This window comes from Zootoca vivipara, chromosome 2 (genome assembly GCF_963506605.1).
Source record: "Zootoca vivipara chromosome 2, rZooViv1.1, whole genome shotgun sequence".
In the NCBI taxonomy this organism is placed as follows: Eukaryota; Metazoa; Chordata; class Lepidosauria; order Squamata; family Lacertidae; genus Zootoca; species Zootoca vivipara.
The window spans coordinates 111,293,587-111,312,210 of NC_083277.1; the positions used below are offsets into that span (position 1 = coordinate 111,293,587).

The 18,624-nt window shown below is 47.1% G+C and overlaps 1 protein-coding gene across 1 annotated transcript; it reads left to right on the forward strand.

Moving 5' to 3' along the window:
- The first annotated feature begins 2,644 nt into the window (after nucleotides 1–2,644).
- Nucleotides 2,645–11,701, forward strand: LOC118081586 (aquaporin-4-like). The gene is made up of 5 exons (XM_035108081.2): nucleotides 2,645–2,659; nucleotides 5,662–6,018; nucleotides 7,841–8,005; nucleotides 10,175–10,255; nucleotides 11,498–11,701. Exons 1-5 carry the CDS (start codon nucleotides 2,645–2,647, stop codon nucleotides 11,699–11,701), a joined length of 822 nt encoding a protein of 273 aa, XP_034963972.2.
- The last annotated feature ends 6,923 nt before the right edge of the window (nucleotides 11,702–18,624 follow it).

An 18,624-nucleotide genomic window follows, 5' to 3' on the forward strand; every position in this document is an offset into this window, starting at 1 on the left:
ATTTAAAGCACCTTAGCATCACTTTAACAGCCATGGCTCCCCAAGGAATCTTGGGAAGTGTAATTAATGCCCTGAGTTAAACTTCCCAGCACCTTTAACACAGTTCCCAAAAGTGCTTTCAATGTAAGGCGTGGATTTGAATACAGTACTGTGAGCATGCCAGCAGCCCATTTACCAGGGCCATCGATTGCTTGGCTGGCATCCATGGTCCTTAATGGGGTAACTGTGCCCCCGAAGGACCAGGTGGGCAGCCTGGGAATCATTTTGGTCTCACAGCTGTCCATGGAGGCGCAAATCAATTCTGTGTCCGGGGCAGCTGTTTATCAGTTCCATCTGGTATGCAGGTTGAGACCCTACCTGTCCACAGACTGTCTCGCCAGAGTGATGCATGCTCTGGTTATCTCCTGCTTAGACTACTGCAATGCTCTATATGTGGGGCTACCTTTGAAGCTGACCCGGAAACTACAACTAATCCAGAATGCAGCAGCTAGACTGGTGACTCGGAGTGGCCGCCGAGACTATATAACACCGGTCCTGAAAGACCTACATTGGTTCCCAGTACGTTTCCGACCAAGATTCAAAGTGTTGGTACTGACCTTTAAATCCCTAAACGGCTTTGGCCCAGTATACCTGAAGGAGCGTCTCCACCCTCATTGTTCAGCCCGGACACAGAGGTCCAGTGCCGAGGGCCTTCTGGCGGTTCCCTCACTGTGAGAAGTGAAGCTGCAGAGAACCAAGCAGAGGGCCTTCTCGGTAGTGGCACCTGCCCTATGGAACACCCTCCCATCAGATGTCAAGGAAATAAACAACTATCTGACTTTTGGAAGACATCTGAAGACAGCCCTGTTTAGGGAAGTTTTTAATGTTTGATGTTTTATCACTTTAACAACAACAACAACAACAACAACAACAACAACAACAACAACAACAACAACATTCTTCTGAGAGCTGCCCAGAGTAGCTGGAGAAACCCAGCCAGATGGGCGGGGTATGTACGGTATGTATGTATGTATGTATGTATGAATGAATGAATAAATAAATAAATAATGTTAATTCATTTAAATGTGACCTGGCACATATGGAAAGCTTACAAGAATATTACCTTATCCTGTAGCCCTCAAGCAATATAAAAGCAAAGACAGAGGAAACCTCAAAAGAACTTTTGAGAATGATTATTGTGGCCTATCACTCTTTTTTCAGGGGCAACTTTCTCTGATGTCATCCATTCCAACACACCCAAATCAGTTTCCTACTACTGTATACCTCTACAAGCTGGGAGGGCGGGTGGGAATAAGCAAGGAAAACCTACTGTCCGATGCCATATCTGTGCTGTGCTGGTCTTCTGTTTGCAATGCATGTGTTTCCACTAAAAAATACTGCCTTGGAAGTGATACAGTTCATTCTACCAATTCAGAACTCGTAACCAGGCTTTCCCCAAAAGTCTTTGCTTAGCTGGCTGTGTCATTGGCATGGATTTTGCTGCTGGTTATTATGCCTTTTGTTCCTTGCTATAAAGGTGGGTAGGTGTTTCCTTGGTGATGGTGCTGCATGTTGTCCTTTGTGTTGCCTTTATTATGCCTTGCTGTTTTTGTTTGTCACTTTGGGTTTGTCTTGAGTAAAATGGGGTAACAACAACAACAACAACAACACACTATTGCTGCAGTCTTGGAAGCAGATGCAAGAGGAACTGTCCCAGACATAACAAGAACATTGTGATACAAGACGCTGCTGTTCCAGGCATCCAAACTGAGTTTGCTGCCTTGGCTTCATAATCTCTTCCTTCCTCCTCTCTCACATCGCAAAGGAGTCTGGAGATCAGGCCAGCCTGGGCCCGAGCATGGCATGTGCCTGACTTGATCCTGCAAAACATTATCTACAGATTCAATGCAAATTTGAACTTATTTCTGTGCATATTCAGTTACCACTCTTGTGCTCACTCTCAGCAATGGAAAAGTCATCAGCCCATTTAACTGCATGATCTCTCTTTGGGGGAGAGGAAAAACACATCTATTGCCTGTTTCATATTTAAATTCATTGAAATGTGTGCTATCCATCTTTGATCATACAGAAATGAGTTCCAGCCTGGGGCAATGGTAACTGTGACAACCCTCTTCAGATGAGCTTCAAAGGAACCTGTTGCCTGGACATCTTCAGTGTCAACCCAGAAATTATCAACACACACACACACACACATTTTAAAGCATTTTTTAAAAAGTATATTTTGTGTTTTCCCTCCCTAGAGATTTCCCCCTTCACCCTCTTTCCCTCAGACCCTGGTTGGGGAAGGACAATGTTGATAGTAGGATGTTAGTTGACTGAACCCAGCAGGGCTGCGTCAAAGGCATTGTAAGAATCTGTGTTATGACAAAGTATCATGAGTTGAGGACACTTATGAATAATGGGCTTTAAAGACTTCTTGGTACATCTCATGAACTCCAGCACCAAATTCTACTTCTGATCATTTGGCTGTTCCTTGATATCCTCCCTTCATCTTCCTCTGGATTGTTTCTGCTTCACCCTTAATAGGATGCTAACGGGAGGGTGAAGGGAGGGAGGGAAGGAGGCTGTGGGAGAAAGGTGGACCACTAGATGACAGCAACAAAGCACCTTCCCTCACTCAGATCAGAATTTGCAGCCAGACACCATGGGCATCAGGGAGGTAAGAACATCCTTCTGTGAATATAGGAGGCAGCCAAATTGGATGTATTTTGATAGTGTTCACCCACAACTCCCTTCCTATTGCGTAGTTGACGTCCACCTGTTTTCCCCTGTAACAACCCATCTATGTGTCCATCTATATACTTTATCAGTCATTTCTGTGAGTAGGTTCTGTCCTTTTCACCTTTTCTGATCCCTCAACATATTTTTGCTTCAGTTACAGGTAGGTAGCCATGTTGGTCTGACGCAGTCAAAACAAAATAAAAAAATCCTTCCAGTAGCACCTTAGAGACCAACTAAGTTTGTCATAGGTATGAGCTTTCGTGTGCATGCACACTTCTTCAGATACAGTTCATATGGCCACTTTGAAAACGTTCACCAAATCCAAAACGGAGACCGTGGCCGCTAACAAACAGTAACTTAACAATGCAGACAGCATATTTTTATCAGGGCCAGTATAAGCTCAGAATCAGAAAAGAAATGTTTAAGTAGTTAGCAGATACTGTGCCCGACAGAAGGTACAGAATCATTTTTGTCATTGGGACTTAAATTGATTTAGAACTGTGTGTGTTATTCCAGTTTGTGATGCCAATTCTTTCATTGTTTTCTTCTTGCATAACACACAAAAGGCTACATGCATCTTTCTTCTTCTCTGGCGATCATTTGTAGCTGAGTAAGATTGTCTTCCATAAACACGGTTTTAAAAGTGAGTCCGTAAGTGACTGTGGAGGCCAATTCTGGATCCACACGTCCTTCCACAGTGAGGACATAGGTTTCCAGGCGGGAGTCAATCACAGTGAGGGTTTGCCAAGTGTGCCTTCCTCTTAGCACGTTTCTCCCTTGCATCCTGAGTTCGAGCGTCTTCAAAACCTTTGGTAAAGGCTGTTCTCCCATTGGAGCACTCGCAGGCCTGTGTTTTCCAGTTGTTGGTGTTTATACTACATTTTTTTAGATTTGCCTTGAGAGGGTCTTTGAACTTCTTTTGTTGACCGCCAGCATTACGCTTTCCATTTTTAAGTTTGGAGTAGAGTAGTTGCTTTGGAAGACGATCATCAGGCATTCGCAGAACAAACACCATGGTGTGCACAAGGGGTTGGAGGGGGAGATTCCTAATCCTCTTGGCCAATAGAGCACAGGTTGTGTTTTCAAAGTCAGTATACCTTTGACTGCCAGATGCTGGAGACAACTATGGGATGGATATGCCACCAACAAGTGTTCTTTTGTGAACACCCTTTGGCATCCGTTTGGCCGCTGGTGGGACTCCTGAATGCACCCTTGTTGTCACTAAGCCGCGATTCGTAGGTTATATTTGCACATACTATGTTTCCGCAGGGCATGAGATCAATGGATCCCACACTGAGATGCCATTTCATTATATTTCTATGCTGGCAGCAACACAAGGATCTCAGAGTGTCACGCATTCTACTCTCACTCCTCCCTCAATTTCGTCAATTTCCCTCAATACCATCAATTTTGTCTTCACAGTAACCCTTGAGGTAGGTTAGTCAGGCTGAGAGAGAGTTACTGACCCAAGGGTCACTCAGTGAACTTCATGGCCGTGTGAGGAGTTAAACCCAAGGTCTCCCTGGCTCCATCTGACACTGACCACAAAACCATGCTGGCCTCTGTGATCTTAGTGCTTGATTTCTCTTGCCATATTTATTCTGGTGGTTCAGTAGATATGGGGCTGAGCCTGCATATTTACTCCCCCAGGATCAATCCTCTGCCAGTTGGGGGTTTTAGAGAAAGTATTTACCTCTCAGAGGCATTCCTGCTTACATACCACACACTCAAGGTACTTCATGTGGCCTGCATCACATGATGGGGTGAGAATGCATAACAAAAAAGTTTCTGAACTTTGAGACTCGAGGGACAGGCATTAGGAAACAGACGAGGCCAGTTGGAATCCCATCCCAAACTGGACTCCCTCCTACCGCTTAATAACTCATTTTAGATCAGGAGATAGGAACCTCCAACCCACAGACAATCTTGGTCCACCAGGGGTTTCAATTAGGCCAGGCATCCTCAAACTTCGGCCCTCCAGATGTTTTGGACTACAATTCCCATCTTCCCCGACCACTGGTCCTGTTAGCTAGGGATCATGGAAGTTGTAGGCCAAAACATCTGGAGGGCCGCAGTTTGGGGGTGCCTGAATTAGGCCCACAAGGTGGTGGTTGTTTTCTTGGCCTACCTGCCAATCAGGTGACATCACCCAACAGGAAGGTGGCCTAAGCTGTTGCTAGGTTTGGCTGTGTGAGCAAATTGTCTGTAGCCTGCAGAAGGCAGGACCGAACCCTTGCCTGTCAGCTGATGGATGGGGAGTTCAGTCCTGCTTGGTCCAGCGGCACAAGTGAATATCCCATGGGGAACTCGCATTTGTAGCCATTGCCGGAAGACGAGAGAGAGAGGTGTAAAAAAGACTTCTTCTCACTGCCCATTGGCTGGAAGTGGAAGCCTGCTTGATTCAGGTATCAGCCCTCACCCACAGACCAGTGACACCTTTGACAGCACAACCCACTTGCCAATCATCTGACCTGACTTCAATACGATGTCAGATGGTCAACAGGTGGCACGGTTGATCCCATTCACCTGCCAAAGCTGGCACACGGATTGGGAAGATAAGGATCTGGCCAATGGGCTCAAAAAGTCCCCCACCCTTGTTTTAAATTAAGTCATTCATCTCAACAAAGATATTAACCAGGGGAAACCTTTAATGCCCAGCTGTTCTGGTGCATTTGGGGGCAATGCAGTGAAGAGATATTCCAGCTCCTTCCTGCATCGTGGACTGGTAAAAAAATCCATGGAAACTGAAGACTGGAATTTTATTTTCTATTGTACTTTGGCCATGCGACGGTGATAGGTCTGATGTTAAAACATATGTAGAGATTTGCTTGCGTTAGCAGGTCAAATGGTTGTAGTGGCCCATTCCTGGAACAAGCAGTCTTCTGTGTCCATCTGCGGGTGATAACGTCCCTTGACTCTTCCTTCTTCCCTCAACTCCAGGAACTGCAGAGCCGTCAGTTTTGGTGCTGCCTGCTGGCAGAGGCAGGGGGCACCCTTATCTTCGTTTGGGTGGTGCTGGGCGCATCGTCCCCTGCGAGCCCCAAAGAGGTGCTTCCTTCCCCTCTTCAGCCAGCCCTTGCTGCAGGGCTGGTAGCTGTCAGCTTGGCTCACTGCTTTGGCGACATCAGCGGTGCCCAAGTCAACCCGGCGCTCACGGTGGCCTTCCTCTGCACCCGCAAACTGGATGCTCTGCACGCAGCAAGCTATATCCTGGCCCAGTGCTTGGGTGCCATCTTAGCTTCGGGCGTCTTCTACCTTGTGTTGCCCACCTCAGCCGTGGGGCAATTGGTCACCAAGGTAAGCCACACTCCTTTATCCCTCCTTCTTTGGGACTCCCTCCCCGTGAGACATCCGCCTTTCAACTTTAACTCTGCCCGCTTTAGCCAAGAATAGAAATGAAACAAAGTAGCCATATTTTGAAGAGCAAAAAATGAGGACGCAATGGATAAAGTAATTTACAGTTTTGTTTTGGTTTTTGTGTGTGTGAAAAATCAATCAATAAGATTCACCCAAGGGGGAAAAAGGAACATCCTAAGAAAAAGCGGGACAGGATCAAATAAGAAACCAGGACCATTTATGTAAATCTGGGTCTGTCCTTAGAAAATAGGGACACTTGGAGGGTCTGTGTCAGGAATGAGCCAGCTCCAAGTGAAGGTTTGCAGCCAGTTGCTGAAAGCAGCCAGGAACAGAGAAGCTTAGATGTTAGTCAGGCAGGGGAGAGCCGGCAGCTGCATATTTTGGCTCTTCCTGACCTTGACAGTCTGGCTGATAAGGCAGTAGCTGAGAGCAGGCTAAAACACAACCAAAGCTCGCAGGAAGTACAAAAAGGCGCAAATAGAGACAGCGTCTCAGAAAAGGAAGAGGTTGGAGCTGATCCACTTAAGTCTGAAGAGGCAGTGAATAGGAGGGCTGCTAGATAGGTAGCAAAACAAGAGACGTAAGGGTCATAAGTTCAATATCTTCTGTCACCGCCAGAAAGAGTTTTTCAGAAGGGTCACCTTGAATAATGATGCCGGTGGCTTTGTTAGAGTCGTCTGGAGCTATCTGTTTGTTTTTGCAAAAAATCCTCCTTTTTAATTACCTACGCTTACTGTGTTATCAAGCTGAGAACCTAGACTCTTGACAGTCTGAGCCTGTGGCGGGTCTTGAATTTAAATGGGTGACCTTAGAAATGTTACATAGGGCGTCCAGCTGAGTGCCATCATCTCTCTCTGGGCAATGAAGGGAACTGCAGCCAAGGAACTACCTGGTACCAACAGGTAGATGATTCTAGAAGAGCTTCCAAGGAAGCACCGATGGCTGTTCTGAGCAAATAGGAAGTCTTGCTGGCTGCATGGGACCATTGCTTTCCTCATGCTCCTCCCTGCCTTCAGTTGCTGACTTGCTGCCCGCATCCCAGCAGCCCACTGCTCTCTTATGCCCCCACTTCCCATAGGCTACAGGTGGCCCCTTTTTCTGCCAGCTGCCTGGTTCTCGTCTCAAACTATCTCTTGAAACAACAGGTCCTTTTGGATTGTCCTTCCCACCAACCACAGTCAAAAGCTACTTCATTTCACACTATTACAGACATTAACTCCACATTTTTTATATAAAAAAGTCTTTTCTCTTATCTTTAAGCTACACATGTGCATAGCTGTGAAGGAGAGAATGCGTGAGTAAGTAGTTACCTGGCAATAAATGATAGCCATCTCAAAGTTATCTCAGATGCAGAACTAAGATAGCACAAGTTACCAAATTGGTAACGTGACTTATAATATTACCCTCCATTTGTGACAGATTTAAAAGAAATGCAAGCTGTTGGCTTTGTGTTTCTTTAAGTTGTCACAGTATTTGGATTCCGCATCATGAATGCAACAAAGTATTCTGACCAATGAAGGGTTTTAAAGACATGCAAAGATTACCCAGCTGCCATGAACTTTCTTGGGTCAAACAGTGATGCATATAGAACTGATTTTAAATAGAGTCATAGAATTATTATTATTATTTGGGGGGGGGGGTTCCTCAGAGCCCATCAAGTCCACTCACATGCTGAGTGGAGCAGGAAGATCAGCTGGTTTAAGAAATTAAGCAGTGTACTAACACTTTCAACATAAAAACAGTTTGAACTGCAACATTTCAGGTCAGCAGCGAAGGGAACGCTGGGCAGGCCTTGGGGATGGAAGCCTTTTCCACTTTCCAGCTAGCTCTCACCATCTTTGCTGTAGAAGACCATCGGAGGCGTGAGTTGGGTGAGCCTGGAATCTTGGCCATTGGCTTCTCTGTAATCGCAGGAGCACTAGCTGCGGTAAGAGCCTTTGCTCGTGGTTTATAAAGTTCAGAGTGATTGAAGGCTTTGTGGCTGGAAACCTGGGCCCAGCATCTCAAGTTGCCCACGACTGAAGGCTGATTTTTAACGTCATTCCCTCGCTTCCCCCGGTGTGTCAGACGATAGCATTCCCTCCTACCGCTTCATAAGACGCATGGAATGTCAGGTTGAATTACAGTGGCACCTTGGTTGTCAAACTTAATCCGTTCCGGGAGTCCGCGCGGAACCGTTCGAAAACCAAGGCGCGGCTTCTGATTGGCTGCAGGAGTGTCCTGCACTCAATCAGAAGCCGTGGAAGCCGTGTTGGAAGTTTGGCTTCCAAAAAATGTTTGTAAACCGGAACACTCACTTCCGGGTTTGCAGCATTCGGGAGCCGATTTGTTCAGGAGCCAAGCCAACCAAGATACCACTGTACTTAAACAGAGCAATATCCTAGTCCAAATGACTTCAGAAAACAATATATATACAGTGGAGCCTCTGCTTACCACCATAATCCTTTCTGGTGGCCTGTCCTTTAGGCAAAATGGGTCGCTGGTAGAAGCGCCGTTGTGCGCATGTGCAGACGGTGGCAGCCGCTTCTGCACGAATCACGGCAAACCCGGTATTTACTTCTGGGTTTGCCGCAGTTGCGACTTGGATTGTGCCCAAGTAGAGGTGGTCATAAGTAGAGGTTCTACTGTAATTTAAAAGATGCTCTGTCTGCAAAGCTTTGGGCCACATTGGCTTTGTAGATGATATGCCTCCCAGATTACAATCTTATATTCTTTGTATTGCTGGCTATACTCCTCAGTGTCAGCCCAAGCTATTGTGTCTGAAAACTGGAGATTGAAGGAATCATGCAATCTTGGCTGGATAAAGTAAGAGTAAGCTCAGGCCTGAAGCAGGGAATTAATTTCAACAGCTGCACGCAGCACTGCGTTCAGTACTGCTGCACAAAAGGAGGGCTGACAAATCAGAAAGTATACTAAAACCAACACTGGCACACACAGAAAAAGTTTGTAAGGAAATATATGCATATTTGCACAATGGCTTCAGATCACAGAATGTGGGGATTCTGGCTGAAGAATCAGTTGTATCAGGAAACCTCTCACCACTGCCTTACTTGCATCCCAAATGACCCTTTTATCTATCTCTGTAATCAAATTTATTTCAAAATAGTCCTTTAGGGTCTTTTGGCCTTCTTAACAATCTCTTCATTTCTCATCAATGCATCATTCATCCTCCATCTGAAAGAACCCTGCAGAGACAACTTTAATTCTAAACACACAGCATTATGGTCCGAACATGTCCTTGGGCAAATTTGTACCTTGATCATTCTCAGGGACAATTCTCTGGTTATCCATATATAATCCAGGCGGGACCACGATTGTTGAGCTGGCTGAAGAATCAGGTTTTTTCTTTGTTTTTGTTTTTGTGTTTGTGCAGAAACCTTTACTAGTAATTCAGGAGTGAAGCAAATTTAATACCAATGGTTGGGAACAGCTTACCTTCCAAGTCCCGGACTGCAGAATCCGGGACCGGCAGCCGTGTGACACCGGAAGTTGCGTCGACGTAACTTCCGGTGTCGCTTTGCCCTTCTGTGGGCACCAAAAATGGCTGCCGCCGGCTTCGAAAGTCGCTTGTACGCATGTCAGGAAGTGCGTCGACGCAACTTCCGGTGTCGCTTCGCCCATCTATGGGCACCAAAAATGGCCGCCGCTGACACCGGAAGTCGCGTCTATGCACTTCTGGACATGCGTAGATGCAACTTTTGAAGCCGGCGGCGGCCATTTTTGGTGCCCATAGAAGGGCAAATCGGAAAGGAAAAAAAAGGCCGCTGGCAGGAGAAAATAACGGAGAAAAACGGGAGACGAAGTGATACGGGGGACCACCAGGAAAAGGTAAGTAAAAACGGGGGTTTCCCGGGGAAAACGGGGTACTTGGCAGCTATGGAACAGATTTTTGAGACCCTATGGGCAGGAGGACTTACTTCTTATATACCTATGTAGCACCTAGCACATATTCAATCATTTATGAACAATAGATGATGTTCAGCAAGACACTTGGTTGTTTTTGACATAATGACAACAAACTAACTCACAGAACAATCTGCCCAAAGGAGGGAGATGGACCACCACTGACTATACCATTATGATATCTCTGCTGCAGGGTACGTTCTCCGGAGGCAGCATGAACCCAGCACGGTCCCTGGGACCAGCTGTCGTGACAGGAATTTGGGAACATCACTGGGTAAGTGGATGGAGGAGAGCCTTTTGAGAGACGAGTGGTTATTTGCGCCCCCCTTTTCAGACTTCATGTATTTCAGTTGGCCCTCTGTGCTCCAGTTGTTTTCCTTCAAGCTTTTCTGGCTTAGTGTCTTTATTTTTCATTTTAGAATATTCTTTATTAAAAAAATATAAAGTACAGAATTACTAGTGCGCCGAGTAAGATAAGACACACACACACAAAGAAGAAACAAGAAATACTACCCATGTAGAAAATAAAACAGAAAAACAACAAAAAACATATTGTGTGCCTTACAAAAAAGGGAGAAATTGTTATTGTAGTTAACAATTGTAGTTAATGCATTTTAGTTGGCCCTCAGTGCTCCAGGTTTTTTATTTATTTATTTATTTATTTATTTATTTATTTATTTATTTATTTATACCCCGCCCATCTGGCTGGGTTTCCCCAGCCACTCTGGGCGGCTTCCAACAGAAAAATACAATACAATAATGGATTAAATATTAAAAGCCTCCCTAAACAGGGCTGCCTTCAGATGTCTTCTGGTAGTTGTTTTTCTCTTTGACATTTGATGGGAGGGCATTCCACAGGGCGGGCGCCACTACCGAGAAGGCCCTCTGCCTAGTTCCCTGCAACTTGGCTTCTCGCAACGAGGGAACCGCCAGAAGGCCCTCAGTGCTGGACCTCAGTGTCCGGCCAAAACGATGGGGGTAGAGACACTCCTTCAGGTATACTGGACCGAGGCCATTTAGGGCTTTAAAGGTCAGCACCAACACTTTGAACTGTGTTCGGAAACGTACTGGGAGCCAATGTAGATCTTTCAAGACCGGTGTTACGTCTATTACTGCCAGGGGTGCCAACTTGAATAAAATATTGGTGGGGGCAGGTAAGCCCTGACCCACATAATCGATCACATGATGCGACGCACATACCCTATTTGAATGGCAATGCCCATCAACTTGGGGGAGGGAGGCCCCCTCAAATATTTTATTGGAGGGGCTGAAAGTACCTCAGCCCCTAGGAGTTGGCTCCTATGAAGGCTGCTTAGAAACCCTGAGTGTTGTGATTCCCTGCCTCTCTTGAGATCCCACCAAGTTGATCCAGTCCCTCTAAAACAGCCTCCCTTAACCCATCCTGGTTGCTTTCGGGCCATCTTCTCTAACCTCACACCTTTCCCAAGGATGAGACAGGTGCTTCAGGTTGCCTCTTTTGCGCGCTCTCTCTCTCTCTCTCCTCCCCTCCTTCCAGGTGTACTGGCTCGGCCCCATCCTTGGCGCAGTCCTTGCCGGTGTCTCCTACGAATTCTTCTTTGCCAACAATGCTTCACGGGAGAAGCTGGTTGCCTGCCTGACCTGCCGCGACATAGAGATCGTGGAGGCGGCCAGCATGTCTCGTTCTTCTGTCTCGGCCGCTGCCAAGCCGCCTTGCAATGGGGAACACAGCACCGAATAGAAGGCAACGACTTTCCCTCTCTGGCTTCCTGCTGCTACCCCCCATGCGACAAAACTCCCTCCTCTTAGCAAGGCTTCCTTTGCCACTTTTAAACCCAGCTGCTATCTTCTGTATATGATCACCTGCACTCTGGCACTAGGGTGGGACTCTGGAATCTGAACTCCTAAAGATGGCACAGCCTGGCATTGATGGCACAGAGCACGTCCACTGGTTCTGGCCCCCTGACTTAGAGAGTATGGCGGTCTCATAGGCTAACACAAGCAAGAGCTGGAAAGCAGGATTCCTGGGTTCTCTTTGGGTAAGGTCCAGTGAGCCAGAATTTGGTGCTCTGGGTGATGGACATGGCAAACAAGGAAAGGCCTGGAAACAAAGGCTGCTAGGTTCTATTCGACATTTCATCATGTAAAACCCTGGGCCAAGAAGTTGACAGAAGACAGATGTGGGTTCACTGGTATATCTCCAGGTGATTCATAGGTAAATCAGCATGGAGTTTGGTGGTTCCCAATTGTTTCAACAACAGCAGCAACAAAATGACTCCCCTTCCTCTCTCCTCAATTATACTGCCAAAGAAAGCTTGGAGCAACCATGTGTGGATTTTGTGTGGGTTTGGAAGACCTGTTTTTTCTGGTTTTTCTGGTTCTTTAAAAAAAAACATTTCTGGGCTCAGAAGTATAGGTCTTTTGCTGCACCCTCTGCACACGCTCCAACATTTCTCCGATGAAAATAGGGTCGTGCTATTCCATACCGTCTAACATTTCTCCAATGAAAATACAGCCGTACCTTGGTTCTTGAACGGAATCTGTTCCAGAAGTCCGTTGACTTGACTTCCGAAAATGTCTGAAAGCCAAGGCATGGCTTCTTCCGATTGGTTGCAGGACCTTCCTGCACTCAATCGGAAGCCACAGAAGTCGTGTCGGACATTCGGGTTCCAAAGAACATCCACAAACCAGAACACTCACTTTCCGGGTTTGCGGCATTCGGAAGCCAAAATGTTTGAGTTGCAAGGCCTTCGAGAACCAAGGTACGACTGTAGGGACGTCCTACCAGACCCTCCAGCATTTCTCCAATGAAGATAGGGATGTCCCAAGGAAAAGCGGGACATGCCGGGATCAAATTAGAAACCGGGATGGCTTTTGTAAATCTAAGTCTGTCCCTGGAAAATAGGGATACTTGCTGGTGGGTTTGGGAATGCTAGTAATGGCAACCACAAAACAGTAGACGCTGCAAGCTTCAAGGAGGCCCATTCCTACCCTAGGCCTGTGTCTCATTTGCCCCAATATTAGGTGCACCATTGGAGAAAGTGTCTCAGAGAGCCACCACTGTGCCGCTTTCTTGTCTTTGCCACATGGGTGGAGTTCAACAACAGGTCTAAGCCAACGTCCCTCTCTAAACCCGATGCACACAATCGAGCACAGTGGGGAGTGCTATGGAGCGAGGAGTTGGGGGGGGTGCATGCCGCCTCCCCTCCCCCTGTGCCTGGAACACGCTGGGCCAGGAGAAGTGCTGAGCCCAGCAAGTCCCATTGTCCTCGCCCCTTTCAGGCCGGGTCGTTTCCCTCCCTCCTGCCCAATCACAGAGCAAGCTGGCAAATCCCCTGGAGCCCAGAGAGAATTAGAGTCCCTTAAACAGATCTGACTAAACCTCACCTCCAAAATGCTGCGGTGACAAATATCCCAGAGAGGCCTGTTTCTAAGCACAGAGGGGGCCTGGTTTCATCCACATCCCCCCCTCCTTTTTTTTTTTTTGCTGAGTGTTTAACCCCTGAGACTCCAGCCACAGGAGTCCTGTGTCCAGCATCATCTCCTCTTACAGTTTTGTTTGGTTCCTTAGCATACCTGCCAACATTTCTCCAATGAAAATAGGGATGTCAATTATTATTATGATTATTATGATTATTATGATTATTATGATTATTATTATTATACCCAGCCTATCTGACTCGGATGCCCCAGCCATACTGGGCAGCTTCTGACATCAAAAGAACTCATAGCAAAACATTAAACATTTTCTTAAAAAAACCTTCCCTATACAGGGCTGCCTTCAGATGTCCTCTACGGGTTATATAGTTACTTATCTCCTTGGCTTGGGATTAGCATAATTCCATACCCTCCAAAATTTCTCCGATGAAAATAGGGACGTCCTAAGGAAAAGCAGGACCTTCTGGGATCAAATCAGAAACCGGGACGGCTTCTGTGAATCCGTCCCTGGAAAAGAATGCTTCCCAGCAATCGGTATTCACTCTGGGCGACTTCCAACATATATAAAAACATAATAAAACATTAAACATTTTTAAAAAAACTTCCCTATACAGGTCTGCCTTCAGACGTCTTCTAAAGGTTGTTCAGTGGAACCTCAGTTTTCGAACGTAATCCGCTCCAGAAGTCCGTTTGACTTCCGAAACGTTCGAAAACCGAGGATCAAAGGGCCGCCAGCAAATTCAATGGGGAAAACTAAGGAACGCACCTTGGAAGCCATTCAACCTCCGAGGTGTTTTCAGAAAAGGAAGCATTCACTTGCGGGATTTCGGTGTTCGGCTTCCAAAACGTTCCACTGTATCTCCTTGGCTCGGGGGTTGCAAAATGCCCATCAACTTTGGGGGGACCATGGCCCCCTCAACGTTTTTTTTTAAGGGACCTTAGCCCCCTAGGAGTTGGCTCCTATGGTCCACAGTCACTAGGCCATGTTGTACCTTGTAAACTTAAGAATCCCAGAGGTTTGGCTAGAATAGGAGGGTCCCCAGGATAAGGTAAGGCAGGCATCCCCAAACTGCGGCCCTCCAGATGTTTTGGCCTACAACTCCCATGATCCCTAGCTAACAGGAACAGTGGTCAGGGAAGATGGGAACTGTAGTCTAAAACATCTGGAGGGCCGAAGTTTGGGGATACCTGAGGTAAGGGGATGTGAATGTGTTTGCTGGGATTAAGGGCCACTCTAGAGCCCGGGAGTGATATGGCTTTGGTTTCAGATGAAGGAACCATTATGGGGACTGGAAGGAATGGCAGTTCAGCAGCCCCCTTGTGCTAAGATTAGGCTGTCATACACACCAGAGGTTTCTTGTTCCTCAGCCCCAAAGCCCATGACATGAAAGTGCTGGCAGGTTCTCCTGACTGAAGTCAATACAAGTACATTCCCCCTCGCATGGATCGACACATCTCAAATCAACCTTGTGAATGGTCTTGATTTCAACATAGCATAGCTTGCTGCAGCCTACCTTTGGGAAGGATTTTCTCCCCGGGCAAACGAAAGTCCATTGCAAGATGTGCAAATCCAGCGGGAGGGAAATGCCCAACAATATCATCAGAAATTACCGCTCAGTAAATAGATTGGTGCAGAAAACTTTGTTTCCCCACTATTGCCTTTCATCTCCTAGTTGTGTATTTACAGAGCAAGTTACACTGGGGGTGGGGAGGGAGATGCCTCGCAGCTCTACTAGTTGAATGGCAGTGGTATCGTACACACATGCATGGCTTGGGAAGGGAAAACATGTCACCAGGAAAGACATAAGCAGCGTAAAAATGGGCAGAGTCCCTGGAAACAGGGAGCCCAACACAAGGGGATAAGCCAGGCATCCCCAAACTTCGGCCCTCCAGATGTTTTGGACTATAATTCCCATCTTCCCCGACCACTGGTCCTCTTAGCTAGGGATCATGGGAGTTGTAGGCCAAAACATCTGGAGGGCCGCAGTTTGGGGATGCCTGGGATAAGCCAAGGGCATGACTGTCATTTGCCACATCTCAACACACCAACACAGACAACAAGGCAGCGGGCACAGCCAAGGGAACCCTGTGGCACAGCCTTATAAAGTGAAGAAAAACACACAGGGAACATCACTGGTTCAAATGTAAGCAGACACTTAAAAAATACATAATTCCAGGCAGGCTGCTGCAGGAACCCAGTGGTTAATCTGCAAAGCATGCGCAAACATGCTCAGCACCTGGGATAGCTCAGTTGATCTCAGGTTCATGGGTTCAAGCCCTACATTGGGCAAAAGATCCCTACATTGCATGGGATTAGATCAGTGTTCCCCAACCCCAGGGCCGCGGCCCGGTGCCGGTCCGTGGATCAATCGGCACCGGGCCACCCGAGGAACATTAAATACAAATAAATTAAAATTATTAAATTAAAACAATCTAAATAAAATATAAACAATCAACGTCCCCCCCTCAGCAGGCCACAGTAAAATGATCAAACGTTGACTGGTCCGCGGTGATAAAAAGGTTGGGGAGCACTGGATTAGATGACCCTCTTGGTCCCTTCCAACTCTGATTCTATGAGGAAGCTGCTGGTTCAAATCCACACCTTGGCTTTCTATTTTCACCCTGTTGCTATTGAACAGGAGATGATCAGATCGCTTGTGGAGACACATGAAGACACCTGAGTATTTGCCAGGAAGGTCCAGGACAACGGAGGGCAGAGAGGGGAGGGGGCAAGGAGTGTTTGGCTCTCAAAAGTCAGAAATATCCCCACTCTGGTTACCACCCCCCTGGCTGGTGAGGAGTGATGCATCACGTGCTGACAGGAGGACACAGGGCCCATGTCACTGCAGAAACCACTACTACACAACACAGTCGGCTGGAGGGAACCCACACTTGTCAACAGGGTCCCTGGCATTACAACCAGGGCCCCAGAGTGCCATGCATGGCTGTGAAACATGTGTTTGGGAAGTTGAAGAAGTGTTGACAAGGTGGGTGGGTGTGCATGTATGGACCAAGGACATCCCAGAAGGTGCCTAGGTTGAGAAAGTGTGCATTATGCTGCACAACAAGGCCCAGAGGCAGAGGCTGTCCATCGTTGCCTGTAGGGCTTGGATAGGATCCTCCTGAAAAGGAGCTCGCAGCAATGCATCAGATCCAGGATATATATGTCATTGTGGTCCAGGGGTGTACCACTCAGAATCTTTTCGGGACTGTGGGGGGAAATATGCAGCAGCCACAGGGGGACGGATGCCGAGGGAGTAGCCATGGGGATCAGGCCGCTGGATCGAGGTGAGGAAGCAGGTGGAGGAGCTGAAGAACAGGTGAGCATGGGCAGCAGGGCACTGGGCATGCCAGGGCTGTTGGGGACCGGGGACACTTTGCCCAGGATTTGCTGGGCTGGTTTCAGTGAAGGCAGATGCTGAGAGACATTTGCTGCTCAGTCAAGCTGTCAGGAGTGAGCCAGCAATATATCACACAGAGTAAGTGAAGTTAACTCTTGATTGGAAGAAACAGGAACTGCTCAGGAACTGCTAGGCCTAAAGAGCACAGCAACGCTTCTTCGGTTAAGTCTTGCCCCTATGAAGCAGTTGTGGAAACCGAAGGTCTCCGCCTTCCCACAGCTGCATAAGTCTCCTCCTCTCCTGGGTCTTTGCTCCTCCCACTTCATACCTCTCCTGGTCCTGTGAGACCACTGGGGAAGGGAGCTTGTTGCAGCAGGAGGGGGAGACACCCTGTCTTCTTTACCAGCCTGATTCATCTCTGCCTCTTGGCCGCCCTCCTCTCTTACTTCTGATTCTGGACTTCTTTCTGCCACAGACTCTCCCTTCTCACTAAACCCTGTTGCCTCTTCAGCTTCTGACACCTCCTCCTCCCAGTCTGCTCCATCTTCTCCCTCTGACCACTCACAGTTTTCCCACCACCAATCCCTGGGCTCTGAGCCTTCTTCCCTTGGAGGTTCCCCAGGTGGTGCCCCCCACCATTCTTCTGTGCCCAACCTGTCCATGACACATGTCCAAGACAACTGCCAGCAGGAGGCAACCACCACATGTTCCCAGGGCAACTGTTGGACTTGCAGGCACATCCTGATGACATCCTTGCTAAGAGCAGCATCAGTTAGCGCTGGACTGTCTGCCATGTGCAAGGAGGCTGGCAGCTCTGTAGGGAACATCTGGCTGTGTGCTGGCTAGTCCTGGGAGAGACAGGATGGGCCTATCTTATGATCTGCTGCTGCAGAAGGGAATATTCTTCGGGCAGCTTACAATACATAGTTATGAAAGCGATTTAAATCCAAGTAAGACATTAAACCATAACCAAAGCAACAGAAGACGCAGAAACAAAACTCACCGTACCCCCTGGTCCAAAGTTAAAACAGATATTTAAAGAGACAACATTATTAATAGTATTAGTATTAGTATTAGTATTAGTATTAGTATTAATATACTCCCTATACCCACAGGTATCAGGGTGGTTCACAGGATAAAATCACAATATACAAACACAAAATACATAATCAAAATAAAAACAGAAACAACCACCCCCGCAGGTATTCTGGCAAAGACTCAGACTGTATAAGCTATTTAAGTTATGCTTGGTGCAAGTTATGCTTGGTGCAGTAGATCCAACTGCCACAGCAGGTTGCCAGGAACAGATAAGACAAGGAAAAGTTCTTACCAAATGATTTTTATTCAATATTCACAGAGAGAGGCTTGGAAATGCAGCCTCTTGGAATAATAAAAAAATTCCTTCAGTAGCACCTTAAAGACCAACTAAGTTTTTATTTTGGTATGAGCTTTCGTGTGCATGCACACTTCTTCAGATACAGTGAAATGGAAGTTTCCAGGCACTTATGTAGAGAAGGGGTGGGGAGGGGTGGGGATGGGGAGGGGGGATCACTCAGAAGGGTGGTGGAAATGGGTGATTGACTGACTGATAGCTGTTGATGACCGCAAACGACTGCAAATGGTTTTGCATGAAAAAGCAAGGGTTGAGATGGCTGAAGATCGCTTATCATGTATAATGAGATAAGAACCCGATATCTCTGTTCAAACCAGGTCCCTCCATGGTTTTGAGCTTGGTGATAAGTTGCAATTCAGCAACTTCTCTTTCCAGTCTATTTCTGAAATTCTTTTGTAGTAAGACAGCTACTTTGAGATCTTGTATAGAATGTCCTGGGAGATTGAAGTGTTCTCCTACTGGTTTTTCTGTCTTCTGGTTCCTGATGTCAGA